Source organism: Stenella coeruleoalba (assembly GCF_951394435.1).
Source record: "Stenella coeruleoalba genome assembly, chromosome: 16".
Taxonomy (NCBI): Eukaryota; Metazoa; Chordata; class Mammalia; order Artiodactyla; family Delphinidae; genus Stenella; species Stenella coeruleoalba.
In genome coordinates this window covers 6,325,473-6,347,766 of record NC_137162.1, presented here as the reverse complement: position 1 = coordinate 6,347,766, position 22,294 = coordinate 6,325,473, and the positions used below count along the sequence as shown (strand labels likewise).

Sequence of the window (22,294 nt, the reverse complement as noted above, 5' to 3'; positions counted from 1 at the left end):
TTCCCTGCAATCTGGGCCTTTCTGACTCGCTCAGAGGGACCCCAGGGAGGCCCCTTGGGGAGGCCAGCGACCCTTCCCCACACCTTCCTGCCCTCTCTGTGGGCTGGACCGGTCAACATTCCCACCTCTACGTGAGGATGGAGAAACATCTCTGCCATCCTCCACGACCTCTCTTGATGACAAACGGCAATGTGTCCGAGGAGCATTTTGTACCTGCAGAGTATCTTTACTGCAGTCATCCTTTCATGATTTCTCATCATGGAGAACAGGTGACTATTTCCCTCTGATAGAATATTCCTGAGCCCTATTTGGGCACTTAGAGAAAGTCAGGCTTTAGAGGAAGAAAAGCAGAGTAACCTGTCACTCATCATTCAATTATCCTGCAAATATTTATTCAATACGTACTATGTTCCAGGCATTGTTCTGGGCTTTGGGGAGATGGAATGAATGAAACATACACAAATCCATCTAGTGGGGCAGCCGAATAACACAGAAGATAAGGGAATCAATTACCTATTAGCAAGGAATGAGCATTAAAGAGAAAAGTAAGACAGGTCAGGGGGAGAGGATGTGCGAGGTGCTGACCTTTTAGGGAGGGTGATCAGGGAAGACTTCCCGGAGGGGAAGGCATTTGGGGCTCTCACCAGAAGGATGTGAGGGAACGAGGTGGAAGAACATCCGGAGGAAGAACGTTCCAGGCAGAGGGAGGAGCCTGTGCAAAGGCGCGTGGGCAGGCGTGACTGGCCTCGAGGACTTTGTTCAGCAGAAAGCAGCAGGCTCTTCTGTCAGTAACACACCCCCAGAGGGGCGACCCCCTCCCCAGAGAAGACCCCTAAGCCCTTGGAGGTCAGGCTGATGGCAAAAGACTACCATGGAGCATCATTAAATGGGGGAGGGGAGCTTTGCCCTGCATGGACCAAGCTCTGATAATGGCTAAAGATACTTTTCATAAGAATTTCAAACTCTTATTCCCCCACACTTTTTTTTTTTTTTTTTTTTTTTTTTGCGGTACGCGGCCTCTCACTGTTGTGGCCTCTCCCGTTGCGGAGCAACAGGCTCTGAACGCGCAGGCTCAGCGGTCATGGCTCACGGGCCCAGCCGCTCCGCGGCATGTGGGATCTTCCCGGACCGGTGCACGAACCCGTGTCCCCTGCATCGGCAGGCGGATTCTCAACCACTGCGCCACCAGGGAAGCCCAAGCAAACTAATTTTGATGGACAAGCAAGGGTCTGCCCATCATCTCCCTTCTGCCGGGATCATCTTGGTTGATCGGTGTGTAGGAAGGAAGGAGAGAGTAACTAAAATCTATATCTAAACCGATGGCCCTCCCTCAGTAAGCAGAATTCAGTGATCTAAAATGATTTCATGCAAACCAAAACTACACTGAGATGCCACCTCATGCCGGTCAGAATGGCCATCATTAAAAAGTCTACAGATAACAAATACTGGAGAGGGTGTGGAGAAAAGGAAGCCCTCCCACGCTGTTGGTGGGAATGTAAGCTGGTGTAGTCACTATGGAGAACAGTATGGAGATTCCTCAAAAAACTAAAAACAGAGTAGCCATAGGATCAAACAATCCCACCCCTAGGCATATATCCAGACAAAATTGTAATCCAAAAAGATACTTGCACCCCTATGGTCATAGCAGCACTATTCACAACAGCCAGGACCTGGAAACAACCTAAATGTCCACCGACGGATGAATGGATAAAGATGTGGTACGTATACACAATGGAATACTACTCAGCCATAATAAAGAATGAAATAATGCCATCTGCAGGAACATGAATGCACCTAGAGATCACCATACTAAGTGAAGTAAGTCAGAAAGACAAATACCATAGGATATCGCTTATACGTGTAATCTAAAATATGACACAAATGAACTAATCTATGAAACAGAAAGACTCACAGAGAACAGACTTGTAGTTGCCAAGGGGAAGGGGGGTGGGGGAGGGATGGAGTGGGAGTTCGGGGTTAGCAGATGCAAACTATTATATAGAGAATGGATAAACAACAAGGTCCTTCTGTATTAGCACAGGGAACTATATTCAATATCCTGAGATAAACCAGAATGGGAAAGAATATAAAAAAGAATGTATGAATATGTTTAACTAAATCACTTTGCTGTACAGCAGAAATTATCATTGTAAATCAATTATGTTTCAATGAAAAATAAATAAAGATTTCAACTCTCAAGAGATAAGGGAATTTTATGATACCAAATATCAGAGTCCTGTAATTACAACAGAATCCTAATTTACACATATTTAAACACCTTCTACAATACGTCTAAGTGGTCACTGGTTGCACAGTACCTAGTGCACAAGAGATGTCACTAATGGTTGGCTTAAGGACTCAATGAGCAGTTCATTGGTTTGCATGAAAAATGGGCCAGTGGACCTTGAACAAGACATGGAATCCACTCCCCAGCACGGTGTCAGGCTCCACAGACAGGATCTATCAGCACAGTGCTTGTTCAGACTATTTCTCCAATTTGCCCACACAAGAGAACGCCTCCAAGGACATGCTTGCTCATCACCCTGCTTCCCGGATACCAACTCTGCTTCTGAACTTTTTTTTTTTTTTGTGGTACGCGGGCCTCTCACTGTTGTGGCCTCTCCCATTGCGGAGCACAGGCTCCGGACGCGCAGGCTCAGCGGCCATGGCTCACGGGCCCAGCCGCTCCGCGGCATGTGGGATCTTCCCGGACCGGGGCACGAACCCGCGTCCCCTGCATCGGCAGGCGGACTCCCAACCACTGCGCCACCAGGGAAGCCCGCTTCTGAACTTTTGATGATAGCAGAATGAAACTTTTGGGATAGTATGTTCACTCCTCCCTCATTCATCTACTCACTCACTGGAGAAGTAATTATTATATTTAAAGCTCTGAGGAGGATCCTATGATGATTAAAATATGGCCCCAACCCTTCCCACTCTCCCCTTGCTGGACCTTTGCCAAGGGAACTATTGGACACACCTACTCCCCACACTGCCTCTCCATCCCTATAAATAAAATATTAGAAATACAATACATTCATATACATAAATGCATCATGCATATTTATTCATATAGAAATTATATAAAATATATAAACATAATTATATTGAACTGATGACATACACTATACATACTTTTTTGGAATAACTATTTGAGAGCCTGCTTTAAGCTAGATACGATGGGTACTTTTTCATAGTAATATTTTCTTCTTCTTTATACTTTCTTCTTTAAATTTACATTTTAAAACAACACAGTGAGATAGGTATTGTTATTCCCATTTTGCAAATGAGGTGAAGGCCCTTGTTTAAGAGTTCTCAGTTAGGGGATGGCAGAGACTAGATCTGATCCCAAGTTCAGTTATTTACAAAACTTACGTTCTTCACTACAGATATCATGTCAGCCCTGGATCACCTGCAGTAAAACTCCTGAAACATTGACAGTGATCAATACAGCCTTGATGTGCTTATTTACATACGAAGAAGGCATCCTTCCATCACTCAAACCACCTGCCTGGATCAGGGCCCCTCAAAGTGTGGTCCCAGCTTCACCTGGCAACCTACCAGAAATGCAAACGACCTGCCGCCTGAGAAAAAATCGGGGGTGGGGTCCAGCAACTGTTTTAACAAGCTCTCCAGGTGATTTCATTTTAAATTGAGGTAAAATTCACATAACATAAATTCACCACTTAAAAGTATATAATCCCTCGGCTTTTAGTACATCCACAGTGTTATGCAACCATCACCACTAATTCCAGAACCTTCTCCTGAGCCCCCAAAACGAACCGCACCCTGTGAAGCAGTCACTCCTCATCCCCTCTCCCCCAGAGTCCCTGTCAACCACTGATCTGTTTTCTGTCTCTCTGGATCTGCCTAGTCCAGACATTTCATATAAATGGAATCATCCAATATGTGACCTTTTATGTCTGGCTTCTGTCACTCAGCATGAAGGTGCATCCACGTTGTGGCACTATCAGTACCTCATTTATTTCAATGACTAATATTCCCTTGTAAGTAAGACTACACCACAATCTGTTTATCTACTCATTAGCTGATGGTGCAGGTGATTTATCAAATTATCAAAATTAACGCTTGGGAACAACTGACCTCAGTGTAAAATTCAAATGTTGTAAGGATCATATATGGACAAATCCACACCTATTTGTGTGAACAATAAGAAATGCAAACTAGGTGCATTACAGGTCAGCTTTCTTGCACTGAAACTAGAAATAGTTCTCTTTTCCCCTGCGGTTCCATTTTCTAAGAAAAACTCGAGGTACAGCGTTTTGAAACCTCATCTGATTGTAGGCATGTGCTAGAAATTCTAAGAGAATCTGTCTCACAAAGCCAAATTCAAATCACAAATGAATTTTTCAAATATCTTTAAGTGTTAGAGCAGGTTAACTGATTAATCATCACACTCTGTATTAATTAAGGTACCAGCAAAGGTTCTGACTGTGAACAGAAAGGTGTTTCTGTTCTGAAGGTCCTTCCACTTGTTTCAAACTCCAAAGTACGATACTTCTGCCTTCCTTTGGCTCATTTTGTTCCTTTCTTATTTCATAGCTTTATTCCCTGGACTGTTAATGAAAAGAACATTGAATGGGGCCATATAGTTGCTCATGACATTGCAGATCCCGTGTAGCCCACGGTCGGTAGTTTGAAAAGAAAAGCCTCAGTTTCTTCTACAGTTTTTGGCAAACTCATCACAACGTGCTTTTTAACTTTTCATAAATTATCCCAAATATGCCAGGACAGCAGCTAAGTGAATTGACATATAGCAGCGACAGGCTGGTGCAAAGCAATAAAATTCGAGAATTATTCAGAAAAGAACCCCCTCTGCATGACACTTTCCCTTGGCAACAAGGATGCTTTAAAGTGATTATACCTAGGACCCAGAAAAAAGTGCTGCTTTCAGCTCACGGGCAGAGAATTTCTTGCAGACACCTCGCCAGAGTGCCTGGCTCCTGTTCAGATGTGACCTCTTTAGTTAGACACATCTGCCTTTTTTCCCAATATTTACCAACCAAGGACGCTTGCGGGCAAGTTTACCATGCTGAATGCAAGGTTAGAAATAAAAAGCCAATGAAATAAACCACCAGGTGATTTTGGAAAACACACACACACACACAACCCACTTTTCAAAAGAGGAATGCCACTATGGCTTCCCACCGTAAACGCAGTCACAGCTTAATATTTCAGCCCGTCACCAAGTTGCCAAGTAAAACATTATTAGGCGTTACTTTTACTTTGACACATCTGCAGTCAGAAAATTCTTTTCTTGTAGGAGCCTATTGTGCATCTCACGGCTGTATTCTTGGGGGCGAATCATACTAAGCCCATTTATCAATCTTGACAGTGGAAGTCGGGAGTCATCTGCCTTGCAAAAGCTCTCCGGGAATTATCTTTTCTTGTTGGCAATTAGGCAGCTAGGGGAAGCAGCTGCAAGCAGGCTGGATTCACCAGGGCTGCAGGTCACACTGTTCTTGATGTTTCCTTTGACCGCCCTGCCTCATTAAGAACTGTGTGCTGGGTCCCAAAGAATCCAGGTTCCTCAGCTCCAAGCTCTGGTGGGCGGGGGTCGGGGGACCACAGTCCGCACGCAGATTGCAGCAAAGAAAGGCAAGTGACCGGAGGAAGAAGGATGGAGCAGTCTGGGTAGCTGCTGAGAACAGCTTGGAGCTGACATAACCGTGTGACAGGAAAAGCCAACGTTGCAGAAAACCAGGGATGGGAACCCATCCAGATTTCTCTGCTTAAATCGATTGAAAAAAACAAAAAAACACCTCACATCTTCTACAGCTGGTAAATGATTAGATGGTAAAGGGATAACTGGTTTGGGGAAATATGTTGCTGACATTCCGCCTCCCACTGATTTCTTCTTGCAGACTGAGATGGAGTTTTATTTTCTCCTGACAGTGGAAGTGACAGAGGCAGCAGGCCTGGGAGGCTACTGTCGATCGGGGCGCATGGCACAGAGCAGCTGGAGAAGAATCGAAACTGGAAGACTAAGTACGAGCACCCCATCTATTAAAACTAAAGCTCAGTTTTAAAACCAAGCCTCAGTTTTCACACCTGCAGGCCGGGAATAATAACTACCTTGCCCGCTGAGGGAGAGAACAAATGAGCTTCAAACACAAATGGGAAAGTCTCTGGTTAACTTCAAAGATGCCAGCTGCCAACACTTGCCTGAAAAAGATGTGTGTCTCTTCCTTATTTAGAGGCGCTGTTTTGGCTCTTTCAAATTACGGTTTGCCAGGGCCTTGTACGTTCTAGGGCTTAGAAACATTTTCCAATACGGTGCAGAATTTATTACAATTGTAGCCAAAATGTAGCAATCTTTAAACTGTAAGACCACAAGTACCAGTCAACTAGAGAGAAGGGCGATTCAGGAGGCAAAGGAATGATCAAGCAGTTAATAGGATCCCTCCTTCTAATACATACGTGGTGTTGAAGACTCTGCTCATCCTGGCAGGGCCGAGCCACCTCTAGCTCAGCCAGAACATGGGCTTAGGAAGCATAAACCACCAACCAACACAAACAAACAAAGACGCTGTTTACATGACTGTTACCCGCCACGCCGCTGGCTGTGGTGGCTCTGAGTTGTTGGAACTTTTTCCAAAGGACTTTCCCAAAGCTCTGGTGACATGAGCACCCTGCACGTATTCTTCTGAACCCTTCCTCCACAGCCAAGCTGCTAGGCGGGGGGTCGGAGGGCACTGTGGCCACAGACAGACCAGACCCGCCCTCCGTTCTCTGACAGCGCGACCTACTGACCCTTCCTCGCTAAATCTGCAATCAGCCTGAAGAGCTTTTCCAAAAGCAAACAATAACACACAGTTCAGGGCCAAGTTCTATGCATTCCTAGATCCTCCAGGAGCACAAGACTCACACTGTCCCCACCTTCTCTTCCTCGGGGAACGCAGGGCCCACGGACACCAACGGGTGCAAGAAGTCTTGGTTGGGATGGATTTGCTCGGCCAAGTGTTAACCCCAAAGTTCTCGGGCCATCTTGAGAAAAACCGTTAGGTTTTTCACAATTACGCCCTGGAATAAAAGCTTGCAGTCACCACGCACAGAATTTAGGAGTGACCCAGAGGCACGTCCTGTTGGGGCAGGCAGTGGTGTCTGCACCCGTGGCAACTGGCCTGGTGGTCAGCAGCCTGGCAGGACTGAGGTGCAGCCCAAGGTCACCCCGTTTCAGGGGATTTTGACTTCATCTCGTCCTGCACATCCAGGATAATGAGTAAAAATATTAACAGCACTTACCATTCTCGAGCAAGGGCCTGCTGTGGACCAGAAGCCTGGTGGGCATCCTTGCTCACCGACTGCCCGGTGAGTCAGATTGTATCATTCCTATTTTACAGATGAGGAAACTGAGGCACAGAGCAGTTAGACACCTTGCCACAGTCCTCTGGTTCCAGGGTCAGGACTGAAAACCCAGCCTCCTGATCCGAAGGCCTGCGTTTTCCCTCTGCAGCGACACTGCCTCAAGGGCAGTCAGGAGGCCTCCGGCAGCCTCAAGTGTGACAGGGCACAAATGGCCCGGAGCCAGCATCAGTATTCAGGAAGAGGGCAGTGGTCCAGGAATCTCTGGCTCCCTGGAGTCGGGTGCAGGTAACAGTGGAGCCCACGGTCCTGCCGGCTACTCGGAGGGCACGGTCGAGCACCTCCCTGAACGGCTTTGAGGCCAGGAGAAATGGCGGCCGGAAAGCGGGATTTATGGAGCACACCTGCGGCCACGCACACACCTGAGGGAGGTTGTGAGCTCACGCGGGTCTCAACAAGCTGCGGGCAGAGGGAACCGTCGCCCACCGGGACAGCACGGGACTCTGCCGGAGGACTTCCCAGGTCATGCTGGGAGGTGGATGTGGACCGAGTCCCACTCCGCCCGGCCAAGGGTGCCCGGCGTGACCCTGAACACGCGGGTTCACTCGACAGAACGGAACCCCGGCGGAGCCCACAGGAATGGAAAGTGACTGCATTAGGACCAAACGCTTGACCCCGTGGGCTGCCAGATGGGCCGCAGACGGCGAGGCAAACCACCGGGCCAGGAGCGAATGATCAAAAACGTCCTTAGAGGACGTTTCCATTGTTAATAGCAAACACCTGGGGCCCAGAATGGAGCCATCTGTGGCACGTTATAATTCATGTCTTTAACACGTGAACTTTGACCTCAGCTCCTCCTCCCCGGAAACCAATTAAAGTGTAAATGTAATTTCTCAGAATTTTTAATAAAGAAGGAGACGAACGAGGCCCTGGTCGGTTGAGAGGTGCACAGGCGGCCTCTAGGCGTTATCAGAAAGACCTTTCGGGGCTTCCCTGGTGGCGCAGTGGTTGAGAGTCCGCCTACCGAAGCAGGGGACGCGGGTTCGTGCCCCGGTCCGGGAGGATCCCACATGCCGCGGAGCGGCTGGGCCCGTGAGCCATGGCCGCTGGGCCTGCGCGTCCGGAGCCTGTGCTCCACAGCGGGAGGGGCCGCAACAGTGAGAGGCCCGCGTACAGCAAAAAAAGAAAAAAAAAAAGAAAGATCTTTCGCTTCTGTGCTCTGACGGCTGTTTCCTCCCGAGCCCAGTCCCTAAAGGCAGGGGACTCAGGGCAGGGCACCTGCGCCCCACTAAAGGAGCCCAGCCCATCAGAGGCAGTGTCAGACTGGCTTCTCAGCTTCATCACAGGAAGAGGCGCTGTCTCTGCGTGGGGCTGGTCGGGGATGAGGTTCTGGCAGACATAAACAGATTCAGGGGTTAACAGAGGGCAGTTTACACAGCAAGATAGTTCCGCCCTCTCCTCCTGCCCCAGGAGACAGACCTGTATAGGTCATGCCCATTGCATCTGCTGACTCTGCAAGTCTGCAACACTTTTAATCAAACATGATAGGAAAAGTGGTCATGGTAGATACTTCCAAGCCACCCAACGAGGGCTGAAGTCTTTTTTGGCCCTGTTCTTACCTCACTGAGCTCCTGATGCTGGGCTGGCCATCAGGTCAGCCTGAAACTCAAGAGCTGTGAAGACTGGCACCCATGTCCCCGTTCCCCTCCCGCTGCCCCAGGGGATTGGGAACCGAAGGTTCCTTTCCTCACAGGGGCCAGGGGATAGGCCAGAGGCAGGAGCCAGAGGCTGTGGGCTGATCATCTTGAGTCTGGCCCTGACCAACCGTGGGGCCTCCGGCCTTTCTGAACCTCAGTTTTCTCATCTGTATGATGGAGGTGATTGTATCTGCCCTTTCCTCTTAGAACTGTGACAGTTAAATGAGAAAGGAGATGTGAAAGCTCTTTGTAAACTGGAGAGTAATCTGTGAGGTCTACAGGGTCTTACTCTTACAACTACTTTTAGTTTTTATATTTTTAACTTCCCACCTCCTACTTTAGCTAAATTAAGCCCAGGCTTGCAGGAGAAGTCACTTATAGAAGAAGTCCACCTTTTGAAAGTAAATTGCTCCTTGGTCTCCATGGAGTTTAAAAAAAAAACAAAAAACAATGGACTCAGCCCCCTATTTACCTGGGGTTTCTCAGTCCTTATTCTTTTTTATTTTGCTTTCGTTTTTCTCTTTATTGTATTGTTTCTGTTCTTGTGAGTTACCGTAACTCCATTGTAGATGATGTGGAATATAAAATAAACGAAAATGGCCATGCTACAGCAAACGCCATAGTATAAAAGACAACGGTCTCCGAATCTTCTCCTTAGAAGTGTAGCCATTACACGAAAGGTGAAATGTGGCTTCAGTCTGCACACATCTGATTGTGCTGGAATCACCCTCCATCTGTCCATCCATCCAGCCGCCCACTACCATTTATCCATCTGCTATCAGCTCACTCAATCGTCCACCCACCCACTCATCCATCCATCCACCCACTCACCCTCCCATCCATCCATCCACCCATCCATCCATCTATCCATCCACTCATCCTTTCAGTCAAGAAGAATTTACTGAAATCTACTATATGTTCCAGGTGCTGGGGCTTCAGCAATGAACAAAACAGACAAAATTCCTGACCTAGTAGAGCTTAAAGCGGGTCCTTCTGAATACTGTTGGTCACAGACAGGCCCAGAATTTACCCTTGACCTCACTCTGTGGCCTCTGTGCCAAAAGTCCTGGGGAAAGGAGGAAGCCGTGTGTGTGTGTGTGTGTGTGTGTGTGTGTGTGTGTGTGTAAGTGGGGAGGGATTGGCAGAATTTCAGCGGCAATGTTTTCACACATGTTCTACCACAAATAAAATGCTGGATTAACGAGCAATGACAGGAAATAATTCTCTGCTGTTGTAACCTAAGTTGAAGGAGATTTGCAGAACTAAATGGCTTAAAAATGGGCCAGCCTTCCTGCTTCCCAGAAGTCACACAGGGACAAAGCTCTGTACTGAGAAGGCTTCAGTTCCCGCCTGGAGCCTGAACACGGCACATACAGCCGAGGTGACCTCCACATGGTGAGGACCCCCGGGAGGCAGCATGGCGCGGCTGCCCCAATCTCAGCCTCAGTCTGGACCACGGAGCTCCCTTGGAGCCTGCGGTGGGAAGCCAGCACATCTTTCTCTAATACCCCAGGATAGATGCCCTTCTCCTCTTCCTGAGGTTTACAGCTGCTGCACATTTTTATTTGAGGTAAGTAATAGGAAGGTGGAAAGTCAGAGGTTCGGCTCCTGGTGACTCAGCCTAACGTCTTGGGGCTTCCATTTGGGTAGTTTTTTTTTTTTTGCAGTACGCAGGCCTCTCACTGTTGTGGCCTCTCCCGTTGCGGAGCACAGGCTCCGGACGCGCAGGCTCAGCGGCCATGGCTCACGGGCCCAGCCGCTCTGCGGCATATAGGGATCTTCCCGGACCGGGGCACGAACCTGCGTCCCCTGCATCAGCAGGCGGACTCTCAACCACTGCGCCACCAGGGAAGCCCAACTTGGGTAGTTTTGAAAACGTAGGCAATTCATTTAACTTTCTGCTCCTCAGCCTTAAAATGGGTATAACCGCACCCAGCTCACACCGCTGACTGGTGAAAGATACATCCCCAGTAATCTCTAGGGTCAAAGTCAAGTCTGCCTCCGTTCACTTCCCCCAAACTGGATATTCAGGGAGCAGTGCTATGTGGACCAGTCTCCGTAGCTTGACCTCTGTTTTGCATCCAGCTTAAGAGGAGAGGACATTCTACCATGCCCTTGGGCAGTGACTTTTACTATCCCGACTCTGCATTAATTGCAGACAAACTCCTTCATTTTCCAGTGAGCAATATCTAATCCTACAGAGAGGAAATAAGAACATGGTCTGTATCGAGGGGTCCTCTTGAACTGCTGTCAGGAATATCTCCTGCCAGTTCATTTCCCCCTTATCGTCATGTCGGTAAGTGGTCAACTCAGTTACTCTAGCTGGATAGTTACATTGATTCTGCCCTGTAGCGTTTTAATGTTACTAGAGTGACTCATTTTGTTGTTGTTTATTTATTTATTTTTTACTCCTTGGATAAAGATTTCCATTGTTTTCCCTACTGCACCTTGAAGAAGGAAGTGAAGACTTTCTTAAACTTTTCTTTGAGAAAAAAAAATAATCACCTTCAAATGAAGAACTGATATGGGGAAACAATTTTCTCCAATCCCATGCTCGTAAAATCCCTTTATAGTAAGTGTATTTCATGACCTCAGATAGATCCTCAAACTTCAAATGGGGGTGAGTTTTAATTATGTGTATTCTGCACTGATTTTCAAGAAAGCAAGTGTTTCTTGAGAGGGGATAGCCTTTCCAGATACATCGAATTTCTGTCAGTTCCTACCACATCTGAAACTTGGGAACTTTTCACTGAAAAGTGCAGTTGATTTTAGTTTCCCGAACCACATTTTCAGATAGAGGCCTCCTCAAAAATAAATCCAAATTTCCTGTAACATGAGCTAGGAATTCTCGAGGAGGGTCTGCCTAACCCTATGCAATTCTTCCGGGATGGGTTCAGACTGGACTTTACTCCAGAATGTTCCCTGCCCACCACCCCTTCCAACCTTTGCTCCTTGTTCACAATGAATTATCGGTCATTTTTTTAAAGACGTGAGATGCTATTATGGTGATGTTTAAAATTTTCTCCTTATCTTTTAGAGGCACAACTGAAGTACTTATAGATGATGTTATGATACCCAGGATTGTGTAAATAGATGAGATTAGGTGCCCCTGTGGTGAGCCCCATGGCACCCCAAAATGTCCCCTAGCAGCCCTGAGCTTCCAGTCTGTAATCACCAGTTTACTTGCCTGGGATCCCTAGCACAATATAAGGGCCTAGAAATCGAGGTTCCTGCCTTTCGTGTCTGTGGCCCCACTCTGCACATTGGAGTCTGGCACACAGGTACCCAGAAAATACAAGCTGAGTAAATGAGTGGTTTTGCTATAATTGGTCACCCAGCCCTGTTTCCTGAGTTGGAGGCAGGGCCTGTGTCCTCTCAGCTTTCCTGAGAGAAGGTTGAACTTGGGTGGAGGCCATCCAGCTGTGATCCACGTCCAGACAGCTGTGCAGCAGGGAGGTATGCGATGAATGTTTCCTGAATTGAATTATACGGAATCGAATGAGCCAATTATCCACACTTCGGAGGAAGTGGAATGGCAATGCTCTCACCTTGAACGTGGTGATTTGATCTACTGGTAGACGTAGAATGCCCAGCCTCAGCTGAATGTGAATTATCCACACCCCTGGTGAGCGAGCAGGCGGTAACCCGCGTTCGCTTATTTTCTCGGCCCGCAGTCTCCAGGGCGCTCTGCGCACTGCCCTCCACTGTCCCTCGGCAGCCAGGCAGCACATTCTTTGCTTGAGAGCCGTCTGCCAGTCTGGATTAAACAAAACCCAAACAGCCCCAAGCTCTGCATCTTAGTATCAGCATGAAAACTATGGCTTCAGATATACCAGATATCTAGATCTGTATATATCCCTTCAGATATATAGAGTGTGGAAGTGCTCTTTTGTGGCTGTTGAAGTAGAGCCCTTAAAGAATCTTACTAGAGGGAAAGCAAAGTGAAATCCTAAACAGAAGAGAACCTTTGACGTCAGGTCTAGAAGACCGCTGAGGTGAGCGGGTGAAGCTGCGGTGCGATCCGCCCCCCCCCTCCCCCCCCCCCGCTTAAGGGATTCCGAGTGCCTAGTAATGACACTGAAATAAAACGAGAGTTTATATACCATTTCTTTTTTGACAAGAAGCTCCCCCCTATTTTTTACAGACAGTAAACCCCTTAATTTGGCAAACTACAATAGCTCAGATGCTACGCCATCTTCTTAAAAGTGAAGAATTCTTAAAAGAAGACTCAGATCATGTTACTGTCCCGCCTAAACCCCTCCAATGATGGTTCCCTGCCCTAGAGATGAATCCACGTTCCTACCGTGGCGTGGGCTTTGCGTGCTCTGGCCCCTCCTTTCTCTCCAGTGGCATCAGCACCACTTCCCTCCAGCCCCACCCCATTCCGATCCAGCCCCACCAGCCACTGGCTTCCCGTCAGCGATGCTTTCCCTCCTCATGGTGTCCCACCTGCCCAAGCCCATGTCCTTCCATCTCTGCAGGCTCTCCATCCCTCTCTTCCTGTTGGTCTTGGCTTAAACGTTGTCTCCATGGAGAGGTCTCCCCCAAACCACTAATTAATGTCGGGTCCCCCAGCCCACGTGTCTCCTTTCTATCCTCTTCCTCTTCTTCCTTCATAGCACTTCTTCCAACCTGCAGTTTTTGATTTACTGTTTTTCCAGACTGTCTTCCCCACAAGAATGCAAGTTCCATGAGGGCAAGAAAAGGGTCTGTCCTGTTCGTGGCTGAAATAACCCCAACATCTATCAAAGCAGGTGGCACGCTGCAGGAGCTGAGTTACCGTGGGTTTCCGATCCAGCTGCATCCCCTCAGGAGATGGCTCTTTGACTCCAACTCTCACAGTAACAGAAAATTTTCCGCGAAAAAATAAAAGGGAGCTCTGAGAGTAGTTTTTGAATGTTAATACTGCCTTTTTTTTCTACTCTAGGAAGTGACATTTACTATTATAGCAAATATTCTTTTCCCAAAGTGCTCCAATTATTCACGTTTTTCTTACTCCCATAAATGTGGCATACTTAGTCCTCAACCCCTTGAAGACCAAATGCTCCGAGATGCTCATCAATGGGTGGACTCAACTGAGTTCAATCTCCCACACGAATCCCCAGATACTGCTTTTGCCAAGGAGTCATTTCCAAGACAGGCCTTAATGTTAACAATCCAAAGACACACAACACACTCACACACACTCACACACACTCACAGACTCGCAGTGATTAATGATACAAACTGTAAGGACACCCCCGCCAACTATTCCCGTAACACGCAACTGAAGTCATGACACCCATGTTTAAAAGAATTGTCCTCCATCCTCGTCTTTTTAGGCCTTTGGGTCCAATTCGTCAACGATAGCAGTTGGTGAAAGGTCAGGGTTAGGATTCTGGAATGTTTTGATAAAGAATAAACAAGGGGTATTAAGGGATGCATTTCTTTCCTTTAAACCATCTGCAGTACATGGTTCTTTTCGATTCTGGGAGACTTTCGTATCGTGAAAGCAGTCCTTGATTCATCTCTTTGCAAGTCACCTTTGGGGCTGAGACTTAAATCACATTTTAACATTTGCCACTCATGTCTGAATCAGCAGTGGGGAGGAAGTTGGGAGGAAGGTTAGGGTGTGGGCCAGTTGAAAATGAGCCGCTCACACAGACACCACGGGCACTTACATGGCACTGGAAGCGCTTTCCAGCAACTATAAGCAGGAATTCTGAAAAAACAAAAAAGCCTTTAACTCTTCAATGGTTCCAAGGTCCCTGTAAGCTAAATAATAATACCTCCATATATTTGTGGAGTGATTTACAATTTACAAAGACACATGATCTCATTTAATCCACTCTCCCACTCTCGTGGGGACTCTATGAGGTAAGAGAATGACCACGTCGAGATAATACTGGAGATTAAAAGCAGCCTGGAAATTCTAAAATGGGTGATGGATGACTGAGATGGCCAGAACAGCTTGACCTCCTCCTTACTGTGGGCTTTTGTGATTAATTCACCCACTTGCTTAGGAAGTTTCTTTCCATCTGAGAAAATTAAAAACACCACTCTCTGGACAGGAATGTGGGATCATAAATGAGAACCAAATAGAAAAGATTTACGCGAAAGCACGAGCTCAGCAAAAGAGGAAACTCAGAAATCGCTAATAAGGTATAAATCAAGGAAAGGCTATTAGCAAACCCCTGGTCAGAAAAAAGACGCTTTTTAAATGATTTGCTGAGCCCTTAACAATACCATTTCTACCTCTGATTTTCAAATATCTCCAGGGTAATTTGGCTTGCAATCCTTAAACGCTGCCATGAAGACTTTCCAATTTGAAGGGATTTACACAGAATTACAGAGAGTACCAGAAAGCAATGCCTTGCCATTGTGCCTCCAGAGCTGTAGGACTCTTAGGGCTGTAGGTCTTCCTCATCTGTGCATTCTCCACAACAAAAAACACAGGAGTCAAAGGATTTGTTGAATGTGTGAACAAACAAGTGAAAGAATAGGTGGATGAATGAATGGATGGATGGATGGGATGATGAAAAGAGGGACAAATGGATGGATGGATGGATGGAAGGAAGGAAGGACAGAAGGAAGGAAGGAAGGAAAAATAAAGACTGATCACTCATTTTCCTGATAAAAACGTAAGAGCCAGAGGGGCTACTAATTTGCTTGTTTTACCAAAAACAACTAGTGTCAGAATTGAGGCTACCAGGCCTCTTCAATCCCAGTGTAACATCCCCAATCTAGATTTTCCTCTCTTCCATTCGTCTCTTTTATCACGAGGTCTGGAACATTAACAATCCAATCTTAGTCTTTGAGAACCACTTTTGGAGGCACATAGGCTGGTGCGTTTGTGCCTACTTAATGATCAGGGAGATTGGCACAGGCTGCATTCTCCGTGGCCACTCGGAGCTCATCAGGAATGAGAAAGCACGAAGACCGCTCAGTTTCACGTCACCTTCCTGCCAATCTCCTCCCCAGAGATTCTGGACCCTATCTGGGCTGGTGGAATGTTGGAAACAGAAGACACCCGCAGGCCCTGGCCCAACCTCACCCCCTAAGAAGGGATTCTTTGCCCCAAATACCCAACAAGCAGCTATTCTGCCCCTGCCCGGGGAGTTGAAATGACAAGGGGCACTACTTCTGGCAGCAATCTGCCTCCCTTTGGGGAAGCTCCCCTCGTTGAGTTTTGCAACGTTTCACTTCCTGTTGGTGTTGGGCCTAAGATACTTTCACTTCCTGCTCAGGTTCTAGGCTTCTGTCATCACAGACTCAGAAAGCAAGTTCCTCTACTAGGTCTTGGTGAGTCCCTGGAATTGTGCTTAAGACAGAACCTCGAGCAAAAACAATGCACACCTGAAGGCTTTGTGCTGACGGTGGTGATGGACCAGAGAAGCAGTGCCTTGCTGGGGAAAGACGCCTTAGCGACCAGCTCCCGTGAAACAACACGATGTGAGCCATGAAGTTCTGCCCTACAGGCCATTCAAGAGGAGGCCCACGAGGCTATTGGTTGTAAGAGCATAACCACGTTCTGTAACGATCCATCCCTCTTCCGGCACTTTCAATCCTCTTTAAGTAGGTGCCCCGCCCCCCGCGTACACCACGACCTCGCAGAGGCCAGCCTTCGGGCTGCCCGTCCGCACTTGCTTCTTGTTCCCAGTGCTACCTTTCAGCAAACTCAGAGAGCAGACTTGGCCTAGGAAGTGCCGTAAAGATAAAAGCACTGGGAAGGTCTCAAGGTACAAAAAGGAAGCCGGCATCATAACAAGTGCGTGCTTTCCTCCACTAGTGAAAATCTTCCTACGTTAGCACACCATTCTAGTTTGGGAGGGGCCCGTAGAGGTGTAGGGACACATCGTAATCTGTAATCACTCCAAGTTGCATCTATTTCTACCTCCTCTGAATGCTGCAGTAATGAAACTGTCTTCCTTTTTTCCTGGGTGAATCAAGTCTAGCGTTTCAGAAAGGCATGAAATGAGGAAGAATGACATAATTTACTGAAAAGGAAAAGTCCCATCATTTAAACCTTTAAGATCTGAGAAGGGGATGTGGTATTAGAGGCGGGGACCCTACAAATCCCCAAGCTACTGACACATTTCAGCTCCGCCCCAGGGCCAACCCAGAGGGAAGACGCACGTCCCCGCACGGGACCCATCTAACCGCGCCCACTTTGCCCCGTGGCTTTACCACGCCCAGACGGAGCTGTAGGTGCGAATCAAAACCAGGTGCTGGGATTGTAGGGTAATTCGCGATCTCTGAACAAAGGCAGGATCCGTGCCCACCACTTCTCAGGGAGGCGCTCAGGCCTCACGCCCTGTGCTCTGCAATCTGGGTGCTTCTCTCAGGGAAGCACGGTCCACGGAATTTCTTTCGGGAAGCTTCCATGGGCGCTCTGGCCAGAAAACCAGGGAGCTCTTTGCCCAGCTGTTTCCCAATACATATGTCAAGCTGCATCCCGACTCTCAGAGCAGCTGGAAGCATCAGTACTTGCCCGGTTGAGGGGTTCATGATGCAGCCTCCTTTGTCAGCAGCCGTTCTGCAGCTACAGCCCCTCTCCAGGGTGTCATGGTTCATCCCGAAATTGTGTCCCAGCTCATGGGCCAGGGTCACAGCTGCGCCAAGGGGACTGTCTGAATGGTCCTCAAAGAAAATACAAGAGCACAATGTATAGTTCACATCTTTTTGGCCTCTTTCCCAGCCACCCCCCTCCCCTCAGCCCTGGCCCCCAGATATTTATCTTTTATAAACATTTAATGGAGTCCAATCTCCTACAAGGAACCAAGATAGAGCCCCATTATATAGTTCAAACTTAAAAAAAGATTTGATCTATTTTATTCAACTAGTTTGGGGGCCCCTCTGCTGAAGAATGCATTCCTCATGAATACACGTAGGATTCCTTGTGTCTTTACATGAAATAATCAGGGCAATCATTTCCCTCTCGCTTCCTACAATCTCTCACAAGACACCATTCTACTGAATGAAGCAAAAAGTTGTCCTGTATCATAGGAAGAAGCAGCTTGTTCCTTCACGGGTAATGAAAGTACCGTTTTCTCCCTGATTGAGATGATGCTGGTATAAAGTCGTTAGGGGAAGCATACTTTGAACAGTATAAATAAGATCTGAGCGAGTGTTACTGAGTATGCCTCTTGCTGTCTACTTGGTAGAGAAGGGTCCTTGGAATATTCATAAGAATGCACCATAAAAGCTAACGACATCGAGTAATCTGAAGACTCATTGGATTAAGATTGTTATCCAGTTGCGCCTTACTCTTGCTGGCCCTTTGTTTTGTCAGGTAGATTTTGGAAATGGATGGAGGCATCCTGACTCTCTGACTTTTGCTCTTGGGAGTCCACTCAACCTTTTGCTTGGTTTTGGAAGGCGGGTTCTCCACCCAGCAAGCACTGCTTGGCCACCCTTAACTTAGTGGAGTGCATGCATGGCTTGGCTAAAGAGATATTAGAAATTAATTTTTAAAATATCATTACTCAACTTTAACGAACTAAAATTAGTTGATTTGCAGAAATGGTGCCCATGATTGGTGTTTCTGCAAGAGCCTGCACACCACAGAGTAATGAAGGTAACATTGAATCCTGCTTTGTGCTACCCAGGAAGGAGATAAGAGGCTACCCAAGAGGTTTCCAGGAAACAGCGACACTGTGCTTTAGAGAACGCATTATTCCTGTACAGACAATCTTTGCGGGGCCTCTTGATATAGGTGTGTTCATATAAGGTTTTATAGGCTTGTTGGTGGTTACAGCTGTAGCTACCTTTCTCACTGGCCCTCAGTCTAAGAAAAGAGTGTCATGTCAAAGAACCAAGTTATTCTTAGAATAGATGAAATTCCTAACAAATGACTTTGTGTAGATTTTAGTTTCCTGTTGTAGGAAGCTTCGCAAACGTGTTTCAGGAAATCGATTTTCTTCAATCTAAGAATGCTGAGGGCTGAACCTAGCATGCTTTGGCACAAAAATTCAAGGAATTCATCCTTAAAAAATGACTCTTCATCAGATTCTTTTGTATCACTGAATATCTTGGTTTTGTCTTGAATTGCCTAATTGTTTCGTACTCTTTCACGCATAGGTGATTATACACAGTATGTCTCTTAAGAGACCCTGATAAACAGTTCATATTTCTAATAAGACAAAAACCTATTTCTTTATTTCTGGCGTTATCTCCAAACCAAGACTGTTTTAGTCCAGTTAGATACAAAGGCACGGCTTGAAGTGACTAAAATTAGTGATCTGTTCTATCTTGGAAAACTAGAGAAACAGTACAGAACTCAAATTTTCAGTGTGATTAGGATTCCTGCTTCCTTGCGACATGATCTCCTTCCTCTTAGATTTGTGAGTCCTTGAAAGAGGCACGGTCGTACGTAACACCCACGAATTCAACTTTAGAGACACAATAGGAAAAAGTCTAGACGCTTTAGATCTGGTCAAGATACTGATTTTGTTGATCTCATGAATGTTATAGAAACTGAAGGAGCTGTGGACTTTCAGCCTACATGATGCTTCTCTTCTATGTGGAGTAAACAAACAGTGAGCCTAAGGATGGGCTTTACTGCTGGCCGGCCCATCAAACATTTCTTATTGATTAACTCTGGTTGACTTGATTCCTATTGCAGTACATACATCTGCTTCTATTTCCCCACATTCATTTTGATCTTTTTTTTTCTTTAAATAGGCTTCCCTGTCTCCTTTTAAAGAAGGAATCTTGACCAAATGCTTGCATGGAAACAGAATAAAGGACGTGAACTTTAAAAAGTTGCTTAATACCATCAGATGGGTTATAAGAACCTCTGAACACTCCACAGCTGCAGAACCCGCCATACTTATAAGGAATTCAGTTTCAGCTCTAAAAAATATTTATGCCAATTTTAAGTGGCAAAGTCAGTAGCGATGGACCATGGAACCATGAAACAGAAAATGATTCCCTCTTAAAACTTTACGGGCTGCTCTGTAAAAAGACCGTTGGGATCTGACTTGAAATGAACCTGGCATCAACAAAACCCAAACTTTCCAGTGACTTCCATGGTGGAGATCACTGGAAGGCTTCCGGGTTCAAAGGAAACCAGAGGGTAGCCCGTCGAAGCCAGAAGTCCACTGGGTGAGTGCCATCCCTCCAAACAGCCTCCTCAGCCTACACATTCAGTGAATGTTTATGTTAATTACCAGCGCCACCCAGAGAAGAGGAAAATATTCATTGTGGATATTCACTAAGAAGATTAGGCTGGGCAGTACGTGGAGAGCAAATAAAAGTCAGCAGAACGTTACTCCTTCAGCCCTTCAATACAATGGAATATTCACAAATGTTCTGTTTGAAAAACGTGGAGGAATTCATGGTTTCTTGGAAGGGCAAGCTTCTGTTTGTTTAACAGAGATGGTGGAATCGTCTCCGAGGACACTCCCTATCTGAGGGCTGGTGCAGAGGGGACACTCTGTTTTCCCATCAGGGTCAGTGACAGCATGGGGTGAAAACCTTTCCTTTAGTTACCTGATGAAGGGGAACCTGTCAGAGTTACCTCCCTCTTAAATTCACAAGAAACAAGTCCCCAGTAGTCTCCCCATTCTATTTCCTTTTACAGACATATGTAATATGACAAAATGATCCTTGTAAGGCAATAAACCTAGGTCTCTGCCTTCCAAGAATAAGGTTAGTGTAAAGACAGATTGGACACTGGCTAGGAGGTATGTCAAGCATTTGCAGTGGTAAATAGTTAAAAACCTCAGACTTTTGGCTATCGTGCCTGGAGGGAGAACAATCAGAAAGCCATTCTAACGGCAATATTTGGTGAGATCACAGCCCATCCCAGAAGCTGAGCGATGGGGGGAACCCCAGTGACCTGGCTCATCCCAGTGCCGGGAGGAATTCCTGGATGGAGGCGGGTGGATCAAAATCCCACTTGAAACTTTCTCTCCGCAAAAGGTGTAGACTGGCTTTCCCTGGGCTGTTTTCACACACTCAGCCTTCCTGTGTGCGGCGTCATGTGTTTTATAAACAGTCCCTAGAGTGCTGTCGGGTATGGCAGATCATAAGCAGAGCTAGAAAAAGGGTAGAATTATATCTCAGCAGCATTAAAGAAAAGGACCTAATTCTACAAAGTCTGGTGAAAGTAGAGATTTCCTGGGAAATCATCAAGAGAATTGGGTCTGGACTTGGCTGTCGGATTCCCGGTGCTCCTGGCTTACCATGACGATTCCCCCGGACTGTTCCGCCGTGCACATGCTCATGATGGGCGCCATGCCGATGGTGGTCCCCTGGAAATACACTCCACTAGAAGGAAAAGAAAGGACTTTCTTCAGTCAGTATAAGGCCATTTTCTAATATTTGAAATTCGGCTGGACGTTCCTACACTCCAACAGGAAAACTGCACAAGCATAGGCAAAGACGAAAAGAGCGGCATGAGAGTATGTTTACGGGTGATTTTTATCTTTGGTTCTTCTAAAATTTATCTTCCAGTTCACCATCGTCTCCTAATCCTTTCAGATTTTTGTTTTCAAGACTCGGGACAACAGCTAGTCACGACTTATATGTTTATAAGTTGTAACCTGCTATTTTCTAATGAACTGGGCGGGGAGCTGTTCCTTTGCAACCACGTCTGCTGACCTTAGGGCTGAAAAGAGTCACAGAGAATCACTGTTAACAAGTGAAAGGCATTAGATGCTTTACTAGATTTTCTGTTGCAGCTGAATTTTGCTTTCCTGGGTAACATTACAATTAGGCCAGAAACCCAAACTCCTCCCAAATGTCCTGCTGATATAGCTTGCAAAAGTGAGACTGGCAGAAAATGATTGACCCTCTGGAGTCAGCGTAGAAGTTAGCACCCACAAAGCCTTGGCATCCCAGGAGGAAGCTTCCGGAAGGGGAGCTCATGGCTTAGGCGTGGCTTTTCCCCTATATGGAATCTTAATCAATGAGTAATGACATCAAGGCCTCTTTAATGCAATGCTAGTAATTCCAACCTCATGCATTAAAAATTAAAAACTGTATTTGCTGAATCTCCTTTAAGGGAAAAAGTGACTTACCCATGTTATCTTGGCCATGTACATATATAGCTATTACACAAATTATTTGAAAAGTTATATATTTAGCAGTGCTCAGTTGGATGAAATGGGATAAGTATATACAAAATATAACCTCACCTATGTACGTATGTATCCAATCACCCATCTCTCCATCCAGCCAACCAGCCATCCTATTACACGCGTATGTACAGTAGTAGTGATTGCAGCTTTTATATTTACATCTATATAGACCGTTTTAACAGATACAATTACACCTATATATATATA

At 46.4% G+C, this 22,294-nt stretch overlaps 1 protein-coding gene across 1 annotated transcript in view; it reads right to left on the bottom strand.

Annotated features, from left to right (window-relative positions):
• The window catches only part of ADAM12 (ADAM metallopeptidase domain 12), a 392,674-nt gene that overhangs the window by 72,475 nt on the left and 297,905 nt on the right, over positions 1–22,294 (bottom strand). The window contains exons 10-11 of the mRNA XM_079899866.1: positions 21,191–21,275; positions 17,494–17,642 (exon numbers count right to left, since the gene is read on the bottom strand). Of these exons, the coding sequence (XP_079755992.1) occupies positions 17,494–17,642; positions 21,191–21,275 (234 nt within the window). The remainder of the gene's footprint in view (positions 1–17,493; positions 17,643–21,190; positions 21,276–22,294) is intronic.